Here is a 19,216-nt window from a genome sequence, read left to right on the forward strand (position 1 = left end):
TCTCTGACAGGGCAATAAAAATGTTTATGTGAAGCACTTGAGTTGGCTGACAAATTGGATGACAGTGATTAATTTTGAAAAGCTGTAAGGACTAGTTCAAGTGACAGTTACTACGTTTTTAATTTGGTGAACATTGGTACATTGCTGATGTATTTTATAATTTGGGCCCATTACATATTCATCTCAAAATAACAGACATTTATAATATAGTAAATAAAGAATATCCAACAGAGATTGGTAATAAATATCTACAGTAAAACTTTAGAGTAAGACTAAAATACAAACTATGCCTTCCAATAATGATAAAGTTAAGTCGGCTGTGTCCTCCCTGTGAACAAAAGTGTTTTTCTTTTTTTACCTGTTGGGAGCCACACTTGGGGCTCCGGTTATAGAGTATATAAAAATAGGAGTATGTGTAATTTGAGACACTTATTGGATAATCCTGGGGTACGGAATGTTTTACTTTTAGGTGGACAAATTAAATAGAAATTATAACTAATATTACTTTTTGTTTGGTAAAAAGGCTGTCATTATAAATAAGAATTTGTTCTTAATTGACCTGCCAGGTAAAATAAAAGTAAAATAAAAATATACAGATGACAGCTCAGCGCTGTGTACTTAAAATGTAATATATGGTGTTTATCCTGAAGGAGATACATTTACATTCACATTTTAGTCATCTAGCAGATGTGCTTATCCAGAGTGGCTTACAGTAGTGAGTGCATACATTTTCATATTTTTTTCGTACCGGTCCCCTGTGTGAATCGAACCCACAACCCTGGCTTTGCAAGCGCCATGCTCTACAAACTGAGCCACACAAGACCATATCTACATATCTAATGAAAAGGGGGTTTAACCTGGTATGAAACCAGGGAAAAAAAGGAAATCAATCATATCAAACATAGAGATAAGATACAGCAGACATGATTTGATTAGGGTTGGTACACCTCCACCCCTCAGAGCATAATGTAAACAGAGTTATGGTGATGTCCTTGGGAATTCAGTAGGGCCTGTGGAGAAATACCCCATAGGTTATGCTGAATGAAATGGAAAGGGGATACCTAGTCAGTCGCACAACTTGAGTCACAGTGTTAGAAGTGCTTTATAGATGAGGCATGAGGAGAGGTGTTACCGTACAGGACAGTTCGTTATAAACGAATTGGCATCAGTAATATTGGACCTAATCACTAGGAGGGTCCCGGATATTTGTAGGGGGTCACTACAGAGTCAACTGATAACCATTGGGGCGGTGTGGTCAGATGATATGTGGTATACATTTAATGCCGGATTCTGGGGGTAGTGTGGGGGATCTGACAGTAACTAACTAATGTAAAGCTATGCCTGTTTAATCAAGAACGGGAGACACATATTGATGACTTATCATGTGTTTCTTGTTAAAGATTGTTGTGTCCAGAATGGACTTGTGGTAATATGTATTTGTAATGGTCTAATTCCTCTGATCATTTTCTCGAGGTGACAGCCATACAGTCCCCAGATGGTACCTATATGCATCAGATGAATTTGACCAGATCAGTGCGAGACCCCACCCCATAACCAGCTCAAGAATGGCATCCACAACTGCCCTGTCCCTCAACTACTAGCCTGAGCGAAGTAACCTGGGTACAGCATCTGAGCTATCGACTGCCTGTCTCGCAGGGGTGCTGCATGTGTCCTGAGACTAAGCATTTTGGAGCAGGCATGGGGAGATCTTATCTAAACTTCAATCATGCTGCTGGTGTGTGGGAGAATCTGACGAGGCAGAATGTACAACAGGTGATTGTGGTGAAAGCTTATCTGGTTGGGGAAATACAATCTCCTGGACATTGATATAGGGACATCATCAAGGTCATCTCTAATAGTCATACATTTTATTTGTGCTGTTGTGAGTCTGAATGGTAAACTATTGGTAGAAGCCTGCCTATAATTGATTTTGGATTGGCAACAATGTTTTTGTTGTTTAAATGGCAGGTTGATTGTGGGGGTCTACACACTGTGAAATTTGTAGTAATCTATATGCATGAAGGCATCTGTGGTCATAGGGCGCAACATGTACGGTTATGTCTGCTTGACCAAAGGGGGGACTGTAAAGGGGAAATTAATTGATAAATTATTTTCCAGTAGTTTATTTACTGTTTATATTGATTGGTATGTAATAAGCATGATTGTATGTGTGGGAAGACGTTTCCCTTATTAGTCTACAATTATCTGTTGGAACTAAGTACTGATGTTCATACCTTTGACCTGTTTAACTGACAATATCAAATGTCTGCCAGTGTTGAACGTTATGGTTCAAGTTTGACGCCAGACTGAGTCGAGGGCACACTGATAATGTATCTGTGACACTATGTGATTCTGTAGCAGCTGATATTGTGACTTCCTTCAAGCCTCTCTGGTGTTTACAGGACATTAGGTTAATGTGATTAATATATAAGTGCCTCCTCAGAGAAGGCCCGTTAGACATTTTCTCTGTCTTAACGGGCAACTTCTTCCTGTTGCAATTTGTATAAAACCAGATTTATTTAGATTGACTTTATCTGCGACTGCTCTTCTTTTATTCACCTTGAAAATCCACATTACAGCTCACTCTGCTGCGTGTCCTTTGATGGTACGTCAATTCCCATTTCCTCTTACCAAATATTTCTCACATTGGAGGCAACTGAACGATTTCTCCCCTGTATGTGTCAACTGATGTACGGTATGGTCTCTGGAAAAGCCAAAACATTTGTCACACAGAGCACTGATAAGGCTTTTCTCCTTTGTGTGTTTTCTGGTGTGCTTTGAGAGCTTCCAGCTGGCCAGAGGACTTCTTGCACCTGTGGACATTATAGGGTCTATGTCCAGTGTGGGTCTTCTTATGTGTCAACTGATGTCTCTTAAAGTCTCTGGAAAAGCAAAAACATTTGTCACACTGAGAGCATTTATATGGTCTTCCTGTGTGGATCATTTCATGTCTAATCCGTTGGGATCGTTCTCCAAATCCTTTCCCACACTCAAAGCATTTATATGGTCTCTCCCCAGTGTGAGTCCTTCTGTGTGTTTTAAGTGATTCAGCGCAGACGTAGCTCTTCCCACAGTCTACACAGTGATAGGGTTTCTCCCCTGTGTGAGTCCTCTGATGCGTTTGCATAACATATTTATTGTAGAAGCTTTTGCCACATTGTGGGCAGGTGGCTGGGGTCAGCTGTACACTGTTTTCTTTTTTTGCTATGATTTCCCCAGACTTCAACATTGCAATGTAGTCTTTGGGGTGGTCCCTCTTGAGGTGCCCGTGGAAAAAGCGTTCTATGGTGAAGCCGAGCGCACATTGGGGGCATGGATAGAAGGAGGACACCCCTTTAGAGTCACCTAAAGGAAAGAGAGAAAAACATCAAATGAATTGCAGTTCTATTTCATTAAAGAGCTGTAGCTAATGAGCTAATGTAATACGATCATATCTCTACACAATAACTGCAATCCACCCCACCTATGTTACTCACTGATATCAACATTATTTGCTTTCTCATCTGTACCTGGTGCCGTCCCTGGATCCAATGATGTCCTGCTGCAATCTTCAATCTTCAATCCTACTGAAACGTCATGCTCATGGTTTTCACAGTCCTTTGAAGCAGAGATTAGGGTGAATTCAGTTGAGTCAGAAAGTCTTACATTCAACAATTACAAACTAGGCCCAGCGCTCAAGCTAGTAGCTGCTCAAGAAAGCTATGCTTTGTGTTTGTGAAATCTTAACTTTATTATGAAGCTATAGGCTTAACGTGCGACTGAACGCACTGATTCCACGTTTTTCTGTTGCTCATTAAGAAAAACTAGATTTCAGTCTTGAAGGTTCAATGTGGCACAATTACTGATGTTTGTCCCGCATGATATACCATAGGAACAAAGCCAGTACCACTTCCTCAAAATAGTCAGAATGGATCTAAGATAACTCAAGAAATCTGGAATACATTTTTACAGAGGAGGTTTTAGTGGCCCAATTTTACATCTAGCTAAGGTGTTTGGTGCAGTATTTCTCACGTAAAAAAATGCGCTACGTGTTGCCTTATGAAAACAAAGTCCGAACCGATCTGCTGCGCTGCTGGACAGGTCTGTCTCACTAGGCAGGTTTCTATTGAACCAGTTTATTTGACAAAAGCAATGTCGCAAAAAAAATATTTGCGACATCTGTAATGAAAGCAACAGCTATAGGATAAAAGTTCTAAAGGTCGAGAACATTTATCCGTTCGACAGGGGTGAATTTTTCTTTTGTCAAACTTTCTTTATCGCGACAAATGAGGATGGAAACAGTGTTATTCGAATACATGATGATTGCCGAATAATTTTGAAGGTACACGTGAAGTCATCACGTGACGTAACTATAAAGCTCCACTCCACATTTAAATCTAAATGCCTACTGCTTTCTAAATGTATTTTTCAACTATACAAATAATTGTCTTGACTTTCAAGAATGCCTAAATTGCTTCGACTTAGTTTTCTGGTTTGCTTGATGCATGTTTCACCATCCAATTATTTCAGATCTACAGGAGTGCAAGCCTCACCATGGCACGGACCGTGGCGATGCATTGGCACATTACTAGAATATGGCAAATATGAGTAAATTCTTGCATTCTGTCCATGCTGGCTTTTGCGGGCTACCTGAGACATGAAACAGATAGGTGGGAGGGTATACAGGCTGTTGCCAATGTATTAATGCACAATTTTCCTAAATGGATAATGGAAACATTATTTGTATTCGACACCAGGCTTTTGCAAAACGTTATTTATTTTTTAGATGTGATTTCATTATGTCCAGCTGTTTTTAATCGACACATGACAGTTAAATGGAAACGCACAGTAACAGGCAAATGTTGCATCTATTTTCTATGCAAACTTTCTAAATGTCGACAGGACAAGTTAATGGAAAAATAGCTAGAGTCTGTGTGTTCTGCTGTACGATTGGATAGAGCGCAATCACCGCAGCTCTTTATCCCGTGTTAGTGGGCATTGTCGATATCAAAACCCAACCCTCAAGTAAGTCATGACGAACTCTTGTACTCAAATCTCACAAAACTCAGTTTTGGAAGATACTGACTTCATGACCAAAACGTACCTACTGGCACTTTTTAGTCAATTTTGGCAATGGAATAAATGTTTCTGACTAATCTCGATGTCACATATGCTGTTTTCAACGAGAGAAATTGGTTCTCGAGTTCAGATCTGGTTTAAGTTTAGACATTTTCGCCACACCTACAGCCTACTTCTTGTATGTCAGTAGCGCACTCCAAATGCAGTCACATAGTCTCGTGGTTAGTTTTGTGGTTTGGTGCATACAGCTTATAATAGGTAAGGTGAAGAATGGTCAAAACAATTAGAGGAACGAAGAAACTTTTAGTTTGACCATACAAAACATCTCAAAGTGGCTATTTCACTGTTATTAAATGCTTAAACTCACCCGCACATTATCACTTTCCATCTCACTGTCCTCTGTATCATCTGTATCTGAGCATGATGATGATGATGATGGCGATGTTTCCAATGGTTCCCAAGGCACTGACACCTTCACAACATCCTCATCTTCTGACTTCAACCAGTCTTCATTCTCTTCTTCCTTCACTGTAATTAAGGCAACTTCCTCTTCATTTACTGGCAGAAGGGAGCATGTTTCCTCCTCTTTGACTGGGACTGGTGAAGGCAGCACCTTACACAGAGAAAACATCATTCATTTAATATCATTCAGTATCAAGCTTATATCATAAAATTCATGAAAACGCGGTCATTAAAGACATACATGTATGTAAAATTATATTCGTACTCCTGGATTATTTTACTTCTACCTGATGCCTTTCATGAAGGTTTTCGATTGCGTTCTTTTTTCCTTAATCGAAAACCTTCATAAAAGGCATTGGGTAAAGGTAAATTAATTTACGAATATGAATATAATTTTACATATAACTTAAATGACGCCCTATTCATGAATTTGGTGATAAAAGCTTGACGCCCATTCAAAAACAGTATGGGACTTGCACCAGGAAGCAGGCGGGACTTTTATAAGGTATAACTCTGGGCTTTGTAACTGGGCTTGCACAGTGTTGAGGAGCTACTTACCTTGCCTTTATGTCCACGCTCTTGCTCTGTGACTCCATGGATGTCTGAAACTGTGTCAAAGGAGGGATCTTGTCCATCAGTGTCTTCTTTTTTTAAAACCTGGGACGTTTCAACTCCTAATGGCATAGCTGAAATCTGACATTCTTCAGCCTCCTCTTTAACCTCAGTCCAATGCAATGAGTGATCCTAGAACAGACCATGGTTGGTGTTAGAATAAACCATTTGATCAATAACACTTGTAGCTGATTGTTTTAGATATTGTGTAATTAAATTGTTGCTCATTTTGAAGAATGCATAACATTTGGCTCAACTTTCAAAAAGCTCTTCTGACTGACCAATTCTTTCACATCTCCCATATTGATCCATTGGATCCAATTTTCAGCAGATGATGATCATACTCGTGACCTGTCAATAACAAAACAAACCACCCAATTGTTGAGTTAGATCAAAAGGCTCAACAACAAAGCCAAAACAAAAGACAACAATGGCACCAATGTTGATGTTAGCTAAAGGGCAATTCCATGGTAATGGAATTTTGCTGACTCAGATTTTTCACTTTGAAATGTACACTACCAGTCAAAATTTGGACACACCTACTCATTCAAGGGTTTTTCTTTATTTTTACATTGTAGAATAATAGTGAAGACATCAACACTATGAAATAACACATGGAATCATGTAGTAACCAAAAAAGTGTTAAACAAATCAGAATATATTTTATTTTTGAGATTCTTCAAATAGCCACCCTTTGCCTTGATGACATCTTTACACACTCTTGGCATTCGCTCAACCAGCTTCATTAGGTAGTCACCTGGAATGCATTTCAATTAACAGGTATGCCTTCTTAAAAACGTAATTTGTGGAATTTCTTTCCTTCTTAATGCGTTTGAGCCAATCAGTTGTGTTGTGACAAGGTAGGGGGGGTATACAGAAGATAGCCCTATTTGGTAAAAGATCAAAGTCCATATTATGGCAAGAACAGCTCACATAAGCAAAGAGAAACAACAGTCCATCATTACTTTAAGACACGAAGGTCAGTCAATACAGAAAATGTCAAGAACTTTGAAAGTTTATTCAAGTGCAGTCGCAAAAACCATCAACCGCTATGATGAAAATGGCTCTCATAAGGACCGCCACAGGAATGGAAGACCCAGAGTTACCTCTGCTGCAGAGGATAAGTTCATTAGAGTTACCAGCCTCAGAAATTGCAGCCCAAATAAATGCTTCACAGAGTTCAAGTAACAGACACATCTCAACATAAACTGTTCAGAGGAGACTGTGTGAATCAGGCCTTCATGGTCGAATAGCTGCAAAGAAACCACTACTAAAGGACACCAATAAGAAGAAGAGACTTGCTTGGGCCAAGAAACACGAGCAATGGACATTAGACTGGTGGAAATGTGTCCTTTGGTCTGGAGTCCAAATTGGAGATTTTTGGTTCCAACCGTTGTGTCTTTGTGAGACGCGGTGTTGGTGAACGGATGATCTCCGCATGTGTAGTTCCCATCGTAAAGCATGGAGGAGGAGGTGTTATGGTGTGGGTGTGCTTTGCTGATGACACTGTCTGTGATTTATTTAGAATTCAAGGCACACTTAACTAGCATGGCTACCACAGCATTCTGCAGCGATTCGCCATCCCATCTGGTTTGGGCTTAGTGGGACTATCATTTGTTTTTCAACAGGACAATGACCCAACACACCTCCAGGCTGTGTAAGGGCTATTTGACCAAGAAGGAGAGTGATGGAGTGCTGGATCAGATGACCTGGCCTCCACAATCCCCCGACCTCAACCCAGTTGAGATGGTTTAGGATGAGTCGGACCGCAGAGTGAAGGAAAAGCAGCCAACAAGTGCTCAGCATATGTGGGAACTCCTTCAAGACTGTTGGAAAAGCATTCCAGGTGAAGCTGGTTGAGAGAATGCCAAGAGTGTGCAAAGCTTTCATCAAGGCAAAGGGTGGCTATTTGAAGAATCTAAAATATATTTTGATTTGTTCAACACTTATTTGGTTACTACATGATGTGTTATTTCATAGTTTTGATGTCTTCACTATTATTCTACAATGTAGAAAATAGTAAAAATAAAGAAAAACCCTTCAATGAGTAGGTGTGTCCAAACTTTTGACTGGTAATGTATGTCAAACAAAACATATTAATTGCAAAGTTTAAGTAAATGTGTTTTTGTAAAATCTTCAATGGACCTTGTTAAAAGTAATTATTGTTCATCGAGTTGTATGGTTTGTTAAAGAACTGTGCAGATGCAGAATTTGTAACATAATGACAGTATGAATCTCTGTTTTTCTTATGTGACCAAGTTTTCCAAAAACATAAATATCTGCTCCGATTTACAATTCAAAAAAGTCTGCAGCAAAAAAATAACCAACATTGGTTATCAAACTACATTAAGGGTGTTTTCACATACAGTCCTCTTTAAAGTGAACTCTGGGGTAAAAATAAAAGAGCAAAATAACTGTATTCATTGTATTCACACTGCCCTTGAATTTGAATGAGGACTCAACTCTTTTGCAATTTCACTTCACCTATTTTGTGGTTCAAGTCCTCTTTGCATTCACATTGCTATGTTTAGAAAGGAACCAAGATTTTTTTCTAACATTCACTCAATACACTCTGGGTTTTTACAAAGTGTAGGACAAGCCATCCCATCAGAATGTGTTATCGGACAGCTAGATATACCTACTTACATTTTGGAAGCTAATTAACATTTACATTTTAGTCATTTAGCAGACACTCTTATCCAGAGTGACTTACAGTTAGTGAGTGCATACATTTTCATACTGGCCCCCCGTGGGAAACGAACCCACAACCCTGGCGTTGCAAGCGCCATGACCCTCCAACTGAGCTACAGGGGACTAATAGATTGCATTTAGTTAAAATATGAGACATAATAATTGTAATCAGAAGATACTATTAACATGTAAATTTGATTGGAAACAGAATAAATTGCAATAAAAAATTATGCTGTAATTGAAAATTCTACAACCAAGTTAGGCTACTGCCCCTTTAAGAGCTAGAATAGACTTTGTACCCTATGTTGTGATTCTCACCAAATATATTGTCTTCTCACTCTATTCAAAGCCCACAATTAATAAACAGCTTATGAAGCTCTATTAACCTATCGATCACATATTGCAAACAAATAATCTGAACGAAAAACTCCAGACATTTTGGATTTTCTGTGCGTCCTTGACAATCGCTAATCAATATCCAAAAACAGCACACATATTTATCCGCAAACCTGCACATCATCATTTTCTCTCTTTTGTGGCATCAATGTGAAGGTTTATGGTAGGGGAAACGGTGTTACAGTAGTCTAGTGTGTGGTGCGGGAATAATGACAAGGGAACCTGGGGAGCTTTGCGTTCACATTGTCCTAAAAAAGGAAACCGAACCGCAGAATTCAAGTGAACCGAACTCAGACCACCTCTCGAGATCGTCTCAGTTCAGTTCGCTTCGGGGGCTCTTTTGAGGTGTATGTGTTCCTTTGGAGTGTTCACACTGCACAAAAAATTAAGCTAACCGCACTGAGTTAACAAAAATTGTCTAAAAGGGACCAAGTGTGAAAACACCCTAAGTGAAGTGGATTAACACCCAGTAAAATAATGATATCATGGGTCCCTGATCTGTCCTACACAGAAATGCAAATTATGGATTTGAATGTCTTTCTATTCATGATGATGTAGCCTGAATAGTAGGTGCTTTTAGCAACGCAGGTGTATTTACATACTGTACACTAGCGTTGCTTTCATTGTATTGGGTTGCACAAAAACAATCTGTGGAAAGTCAGGAGTTAAATACAATTACATTTAAACTTACTGTGTCGGTGGACAGGACTGTTGGTCATTATGACAAGGGGGGAATTGAGACAAAATATCTAAAGGATTGTATAATTAGACTTTCCAAACGTGGGTCTGTTGTAGACCCACTTCCTCTCGGCTTATCTCATGTCAAAATAAAAGTAATCCACGTGCACCATATGTGGACCAAAAATGATTTACTTTTATTTTGACTGAAAATTATGTTTAATAATACAATCCTTTAGATATTTTGTCTGAAATCACTGGTCATAATGACCAAACATCCTGCCCACCAGCACAGTAAGTTGAAATGGAATTGTATTTAACTTCTTGCTTCCCACAGACTGTTTTTGTGCAACCCAATACAATTGAAAGCAATGCTAAGTGTATGTAAATACACCCGCGTTGCTAAATGCACATACCAGAATAGGCCCTTTTCACGATGACGTCATCTAACTTCCGCCTTTCCGCGTAGCAGGTTAACTTCACTTCCGTTCGCCCGTAACCTGAGACTTCTCAACGAAAATACAACTGTTGACCACTAACTAGCAAGCTAGCTACTTGAAGAAATTCCAAAAGGTACGTTTAAGTTAAATTAGTAAAGTTAAGAGTAATAATGTTTACGTATATGCAATGGTTTGTAACTTGCTAACGTTATTGTTAATTCATAATTGTTCACTGCCTTAGTTACTTAAAAGTGGGCTAACGTTAGCTAACAACAACTTAGTACCAGATACCGATAACGTTAAAAGGTAGCGTTACATTGCTGCCTGGCTGTAATGTAACAAGTTTACTTAGCTAGCTATCTAACCCTTTGTTAGGCAGTTAGTTTATTCATGAATGTATAGTAACTCACCTATTCAAATACTGTTGTGCATGATAGCTAGATAAATATTGATTCCTGGTCAAAGCTGAATGTTAATTTAGCTGTTTCTTTTCTCCCGGTGTCTGTATCGCAACAGTATCCCATCCAACACCGAAGCATGGCACAATCTTCGAGAAGATGCTATTGCAGTGTACCATTTTGTTCAAACAACAAACAGAAATTCCCGTATCTGAGTTTTCACGATTTCCCTGTTGATGGAGAAATACGTGCCCGTTGGGTGAGGGCGATCAGGAGAGATGAGGGACCAAGTTTTAAGATTCTTCGTGGGAGCACCTTTGTTTGCAGTCAGCACTTTCCCCCTGAGGATAGATACACATCGGCCAGTGGACGGATCCGTATTAAACAGGGATCAGTGCCGTCTAGATTCCACTGGAATGATTGGGGTAAGGATAGGTAGACAGCGTTAAACGTAATACTACTGTAATCCAATAATATATTACTTGTACAAAATGTTTAATAATTTAATCCTGATGCAATATAGCTGCTACATTTTGTCATTTTAGGGACTGAAAAGTGATTACCAAAATGTATCATGACAAGCATATGGTTAATTTCACACATATAGGAGGCGGCTCACAAGCTCGGGAGTCAGTTTACCAGCGAGCAAGAAAGCGTCTTGGTGTTGCTGTCCTGGATGATTCTGATCATGAGATGCCTGACAGCACAGAGGGTGCTTTGCCTGCAGTGACAAACGATCACGACTATGCCTGCCGTCCTTCTCCTGGTTAGTATTACAACAAGTATTTCAACGAAGAACTTGTAGCCTTTATCAAGCTTCGATCTTGAAGTAAGGGACCACTTGTCAGCAAGTCGTTCTACGTCGTTAAGTCGTATTGGTGGCAGATGTGAAAGGGACTGGGTGAACTCCATAATGATGTGCTACTAGCTAAGCGTTCCTAAGCGACACCGGATGTAAACATAACCTGCATCGCGGCAGAACGGAAGTTGTCTGACGTCACGTGAAAAGGGCCTATAGGTACACAGAGGTAATTTATGTTTTCATCAAGATAATGTCATCTTGATATGCTCTTATGAATATGCTCATGGGTCTTTATGCCGACAGAGTTTTCAAACATGTATCTAGTATCTTTGTTATACTGTACTAGCACCATCTTTGGTACTATTAGTAGGGATGTCAAAGGTTCAGGCTGCTGCACAGTCACTATGGAAGCTTTAGTCTAGAGTACATGGTTTAAAAAAATCTAATCATATTTTATTGGTCGCAAACCCATGTTTAGGAGATGTTATTGCGGGTGTAGCAAAATGGTTGTGTTCCTAGCTCCAACAGTGAAGTAATATTTAACAATACACACTAATATAAAAGTAAAATAATGGAATGAAGAAATATTATGTCCGGAGTGTGTGTGTGTGTGTGTATATATACAGTTAAAGTCAGAAGTTTACATACACTTGTTGGAGTCATTCAAACTAGTTTTTCAACCACTCCACAAATGTATTGTTAGCAAACTATAGTTTTGGCAAGTCGGTTAGGATATTTACTTTGTGCATGACATGTAATGTTTCCAACAATTGTTTACAGACAGATTATTTCACTTATAATTCACTGTATCAAAATTCCAGTGGGTCAGAAGTTACATACACTAAGTTGACTGTGCCTTTAAACAGCTTGGGAAATTCCAGAAAATTATGTCATGGCTTTTGAAGCTTCTGACAGGCTAATTGACATCACTTGAGTCAATTGGAGGTGTACCTGTGGACGTATTTCAAGGCCTACCTTCAAACTCAGTGCCTCTTTGCTTGACATCATGGGAAAATCAAAAGAAATAAGCCAAAACCTCAGAAAAACAATTGTAGACCTCCACAAGTCTGGTTCATCCTTGGGAGCAATTTCCAAACGCCTGAAGGTACCACGTTCATCTGTACAAACAATAGTACACAAGTATAAACACCATGGGACCACGCAGCTGTCATACCGCTCAGGAAGGAGACGCACTCTGTCTCCTAGAGATGAACGTACTTTGGTGCGAAAAGTGCAAATCAATCCCAGAACAGCAGCAAAGGACCTTGTGAAGATGCTGGAGGAAACAGGTAAAAAAGTATCTATATCCACAGTAAAACAAGTCCTATAATCGACATAACCTGAAAGGCCGCTCAGCAAGGAAGAAGCCACTGCTCCAAAACCGCCATTAAAAAAGCCAGACTACGGTTTGCAACTGCACATGGGGACAAAGATCGTACTTTTTGGAGAAATGTCCTCTGGTCTGATGAAACAAAAATAGAACTGTTTGGCCATAATGACCATCGTTATGTTTGAAGGAAAAAGGGGTAGCCTTGCAAGCCGAAGAACACCATCCCAACCGTGAAGCACAGGGGTGGCAGCATCATGCTGTGGGGGTGCTTTGCTGCAGGTGGGACTGGTGCACTTCACAAAATAGATGGCATCATGAGGAAGGAAAATACCTGACCAAGGCCCTTCTCCCCCGATTGCTCAGTTTGGCCGGGCGGCCAGCTCTAGGAAGAGTCTTGGTGGTTCCAAATGTATTCTATTTAAGAATGATGGAGGCCACTGTGTTCTTGGGGACCTTCAATGCTGCAGAAGTTTTTTGGTAACCTTCCCCAGATCTGTGCCTCGACACAATGCTGTCTCAGAGCTCTTCGGACAATTCCTTCAACCTCAAGGCTTGGTTATTGCTCTGACATGCACCGGCAACTGTGGGACCTTATATAGGACAGGAGTGTGTCTTTCCAAATCATGTCCAATCAATTGAATTTACCACAGGTGGACTCCAATCAAGTTGTAGAAACATGTCAAGGATGACCAATGGAAACAGGATTTGAGTCAATTTTGAGTCGCATAGCAAAGAGTCTGAATACTTATGTAAATAAGGTATCTGTTTTTGTTTTTTTATACATTTGAAAAAAAATCAAAACCTGTTTTCTAAGCACGAGAACATTTGTAATTGTCAAACGGCAGTCAAGCATCAATCATCATGTCACCAGAATAAGAACCTCTATATTTATTGGAAAGGAGCATCAAGATCATCATGCACTTTCACCACCCTGTGAAGTTCATAACTTATTTAATCTGTAACATAATAAACTGTATGGTTTCACTAGTCATAGTAGGAGGACCAGACACCATATCGCGTGACTCCAAGTTTACTTCGATATGATGGTTATCTCAATATTTGTGCATAAAGGCGTTTCCACCACCATTCCTCGTGTAATTAATTTTACCAACACATACGTTGGTAAAATGTATAAAATTGTGCTGTTGTGAATATACAGTGGGGGAAAAAAGTGTTTAGTCAGCCACCAATTGTACAAGTTCTCCCACTTAAAAAGATGAGAGAGGCCTGTAATTTTCATCATAGGTACACGTCAACTATGACAGACAAATTGAGAAAAAGAAATCCAGAAAATCACATTGTAGGATTTTTTATGAATTTATTTGCAAATTATGGTGGAAAATAAGTATTTGGTCACCTACAAACAAGCAAGATTTCTGGCTCTCACAGACCTGTAACTTCTTCTTTAAGAGGCTCCTCTGTCCTCCACTCGTTACCTGTATTAATGGCACCTGTTTGAACTTGTTATCAGTATAAAAGACACCTGTCCACAACCTCAAACAGTCACACTCCAAACTCCACTATGGCCAAGACCAAAGAGCTGTCAAAGGACACCAGAAACAAAATTGTAGACCTGCACCAGGCTGGGAAGACTGAATCTGCAATAGGTAAGCAGCTTGGTTTGAAGAAATCAACTGTGGGAGCAATTATTAGGAAATGGAAGACATACAAGACCACTGATAATCTCCCTCGATCTGGGGCTCCACGCAAGATCTCACCCCGTGGGGTCAAAATGATCACAAGAACGGTGAGCAAAAATCCCAGAACCACACGGGGGGACCTAGTGAATGACCTGCAGAGAGCTGGGACCAAAGTAACAAAGCCTACCATCAGTAACACACTACGCCGCCAGGGACTCGAATCCTGCAGTGCCAGACGTGTCCCCCTGCTTCAGCCAGTACATGTCCAGGCCCGTCTGAAGTTTGCTAGAGTGCATTTGGATGATCCAGAAGAGGATTGGGAGAATGTCATATGGTCAGATGAAACCAAAATATAACTTTTTGGTAAAAACTCAACTCGTCGTGTTTGGAGGACAAAGAATGCTGAGTTGCATCCAAAGAACACCATACCTACTGTGAAGCATGGGGGTGGAAACATCATGCTTTGGGGCTGTTTTTCTGCAAAGGGACCAGGACGACTGATCCGTGTAAAGGAAAGAATGGGGCCATGTATCGTGAGATTTTGAGTGAAAACCTCCTTCCATCAGCAAGGGCATTGAAGATGAAACGTGGCTGGGTCTTTCAGCATGACAATGATCCCAAACACACCGCCCGGGCAACGAAGGAGTGGCTTCGTAAGAAGCATTTCAAGGTCCTGGAGTGGCCTAGCCAGTCTCCAGATCTCAACCCCATAGAAAATCTTTGGAGGGAGTTGAAAGTCCGTGTTGCCCAGCGACAGCCCCAAAACATCACTACTCTAGAGGAGATCTGCATGGAGGAATGGGCCAAAATACCAGCAACAGTGTGTGAAAACCTTGTGAAGACTTACAGAAAACGTTTGACCTGTGTCATTGCCAACAAAGGGTATATAACAAAGTATTGAGAAACTTTTGTTATTGACCAAATACTTATTTTCCACCATAATTTGCAAATAAATTCATTAAAAATCCTACAATGTGATTTTCTGGATTTTTTTTTCTAATTTTGTCTGTCATAGTTGACATGTACCTATGATGAAAATTACAGGCCTCTCATCTTTTTAAGTGGGAGAACTTGCACAATTGGTGGCTGACTAAATACTTTTTTTCCCCACTGTATATTTTTTTATATGCTATGAATTTACTCACATAAAAACTGTGGATGGAAATGTGGCTGGCTGCAATCTATAGAAAGATATACAAGGCCAAAAGTATGTGGACACCTGCTCGTCGATCATCTCATTCCAAAATCATGCGCATTAATATGGAGTTGGTCCCCCTTTTGCTGCTATAACAGCCTCCATTCTTCTGGGAAGGCTTTACACTAGATGTTGGAACATTGTTGCAGGGACTTGCTTCCATTCAGCCACAAGAGCATTAGTGAGGTTGGGCACTGATGTTGGGCTTTAGGCCTGGCTCGCAGTCGGCATTCTAATTCATCCCAAAGGTGTTCGATGGGGTTGTGGTCAGGGCTCTGTGCAGGCCAGTCAAGTTCTTCCACACCGATCTCGACAAACCATTTCAGTATGGACCTCGCTTTGTGCATGGGGGAATTGTCATACTGAAACAGGAAAGGGCCTCCCCCAAACTGTTGCCACAAAGTTGGAAGCACAGAACAGTCTAGAATGTCATTGTATGCTGTAGCGTTAAGATTTCCCTTCACTGGAACTAAGGGGCTTAGCCCGAACCATGAAAAACAGCCCCCAGGCCATTATTCCATCTCCACCAAACTTCACAATAACAGCACTTACAGTGGCCCGGGGTAGCTCTAGCAGGCAGAAATTTGACGACCTGACTTGTTAAAAAGGTGGTATCCTATGACGGTGCCACGTTGAAAGTCACGGAGCTCTTCAGTACGGGCATTCTACTGTCAATGTTTGTCTATGGAGATTGCATGGCGGTGTGCTAGATTTTATACAACTGTCAGCAGCGGGTGTGGCTGAAATAGCCGAATCCACTCGTTTGAAGGGGTCCACATGTAGTGTATATAGTATACCCAAGTTCATTGAGGGTTGTCTGTTAGAAGAGCGCAAACGGTACTTGTCGCTGCTGTTATTGTCCCTGTTCCACTAATTTCAATATCGATGTGATTAATTTGGGCGCACTATTGATTATACAGTAGAACAAACTAATCAATTCCAGTTTTGAGTGACCATTTTGATAAATATTGGTGCGTGTGCAGTTTATAAAATTTACCAAAATACAAGTAATCTGAAAAACGTGTGCGCGAATAACTTTTATGTATTGGTCTTCAGAATATCACAAATTTAAAAACAGTTTTGATACTCGGCCATATCAAAAAGCCATGACAACAGGAAGCAGCAACAGTATAATTTTCAATGTATGTTTTAGCAATATAAATTGTATTTTACAATTTTTTTCAACAGGATTCTACATTCAGTTAAAAACTACTGAATGAGTCCAAACACGTACTTTGATTGATTGATTTTGATGATATTAGTTCAATCGTGAAAATGTTAGTGTACGTGGAATTGCACTAACTAGCTTTCGTAGCTAACGTTAGCTATTCTAGATAATTAGTTCTAGCTGGCAAACATTTGGCTTTTATAGTTAGCTTATCAAATGGCAATATGATAAAGCTCATATGTTTAGAAAAATATATATGCAGAAAATATATTTACCTGTCTGTAGCTAGTTAACGTTAGCTACATGGATGCTTTTCAGAATTATCGGTGAGGGTCGGGGAAAAGCGGTTATGCCTAGAAGGGATACAGGTTTTGTCAAAATTGACTTTTCGTAGCAGAGTTTAGGGGAATTTACGCAGCAGGTTATAAAGATTAAAGTAGCAGATTAGGATCATTAGATTAAGGTTTGGAAAATAGTTGGGGTTAGCTAAAATGCAAAAATGTCCGTCAATTTGACAAAAGCTGTATCCCATCTAGACATGACCTGGAAAACAAGGGTAAAAAGATATCTGTATATAATGACGAGATGCTCATATCTCCGCCCTAATAATGGGAGTTGGTTGTCCCAACGGCGGGAAGGAAGTAGACAAGCTTAGGTCCAAAATAAACCCATAGAAACGCATTGGGCTTATTTTTGGACAAACGTTGGCGAGAGTGAAACCTCTCGCTTCGCCTCTTCCTCTCTGGGGAAAAGTGTATTATTTCACATACGGAAACTCGAAAAGACCATTATACCACCGAGTTTGAAAATACTTTCCTATTTTACTGCGAAGTGCTGGGCATAAATGAAAGTGAATCCTACTGCCCTACATTTGTCACAGAACGAAAAGGCCCGTGAATGATTTAACTAGAGACCAATGTACGAAGAAGAACAGACTTATAATGAGGTGGTCTTTTATTACATGATATATACACTGAACAGAAATATAAACACAACATATAAAGTGTTTCTTGAGCTGAAATAAAATATCCCAGAAATGTTCCATATGTACGAAAGCTTATTTCTCTCAAATGTTGTGCACACATTTGTTTACATCCCTGTTAATGAGCATTTATCCTTTGCCAAGATAATCCATCCACCTGACAGGTGTGGCATATCAAGAAGCTGATTAAACAGCATGATCATTACACAGCCATTGAAGAGGAGTGGGACAACATTCCACATGCCACAATCAACAGCCTGATCAACTCTATGCGAAGGAGATGTGTCGCGCTGCATGAGGCAAATGGTGGTCACACCAGATACTGACTGGTTTTCTGATCCATGCCCCTACCTTTTTTTTAAAAGGTATCTGTTTTCCCAGTTGTGAAATCCATAGATTAGAGCCTAATTTATTTATTTAAATTGACTGATTTCCTTATATAAACTGTAACTTAGTAAAATCTTTGAAAATGTTGCATATTGCGTTTATATTTTTGTTCAGTATAATTCATATTATGTTCTTTATTGCCAACCTCTGACACCTACACACTAGATCATATCTGTACTTCTACATATGGAGGTGCATTACAACTTTGATCTAATGCCCTTACACAGACTCATTGGTGATTTTTTAATTTCTGCTCTGATTACCACAGTTAGAGAAGACAAGTGTTTTGGTTCAATGGTGGATGAGGAGATTTTCAGGTAAGCCCCTCTGAAGAAACTCTTGTCACACTGCGTGCAATGAAACCGTCCACTGACCATGGATATACCCTCTCACGTGGGAAAAGTGTGTCGCCAAATAGGGACAGACACAGGTCTTTAAATAAGGCTGCGTTTAGACAGTCAGACCAATTCTGGGCTGGATGTCCTTTGGGTGGTGGACCATTCTTGATACACATGGGAAACTGTTGAGCGTGAAAACCCCAGCAGCATTGCAGTTCCTGACACACTCAAACTGGTGGACCTCCCACCTAGTACCACACCTGACAGCAATCACCCCCTCTCGAGAACAGTAGTCGTATGCTCCACGCCCTAGCTTTGCAAGCTCCTTGTCATCAATTGCAGTTGTTCCACCTGTGCATTTTTTTCTCACAGCGCCAATACACCTCACACCCAGTCTGGTCTGCAGGAACTTGACCAGGTCAAAACTGGTGAGGTAGTTGCCACAAAAAACAATAGAGGGTGGTGACAACCTTGGTACCAAGCAGAGGATTCTGATTGTCTTCAACCAGACCAATGTTGAGAAATGTTGTGTTCCCTTGGTACAGTAGCAGGTCATGGATAATAGCTGAAGAACTGCCCCGACAGAACAACTTAAAAACATATTTTTCTGGTTGTTTCGATTTGTACTGACGAAGGTAC

At 40.1% G+C, this 19,216-nt stretch overlaps 1 protein-coding gene across 1 annotated transcript; it reads right to left on the minus strand.

The window, feature by feature from the left end:
• Positions 1 to 743: 743 nt before the first annotated feature.
• LOC311148789 (uncharacterized protein) lies at positions 744 to 17,224 on the minus strand. Its single transcript, XM_084185751.1, has 6 exons — positions 17,146 to 17,224; positions 6,414 to 6,483; positions 6,079 to 6,264; positions 5,426 to 5,671; positions 3,510 to 3,597; positions 744 to 3,345 (listed from the first exon to the last, which is right to left on the minus strand). Exons 2-6 carry the CDS (start codon positions 6,432 to 6,434, stop codon positions 2,726 to 2,728), a joined length of 1,161 nt encoding a protein of 386 aa, XP_084041877.1. The 5' UTR covers positions 6,435 to 6,483; positions 17,146 to 17,224; the 3' UTR covers positions 744 to 2,725.
• Between the last annotated feature and the right edge of the window lie 1,992 nt (positions 17,225 to 19,216).

This window comes from Coregonus lavaretus (genome assembly GCF_964263955.1).
Source record: "Coregonus lavaretus genome assembly, chromosome: 21".
In the NCBI taxonomy this organism is placed as follows: Eukaryota; Metazoa; Chordata; class Actinopteri; order Salmoniformes; family Salmonidae; genus Coregonus; species Coregonus lavaretus.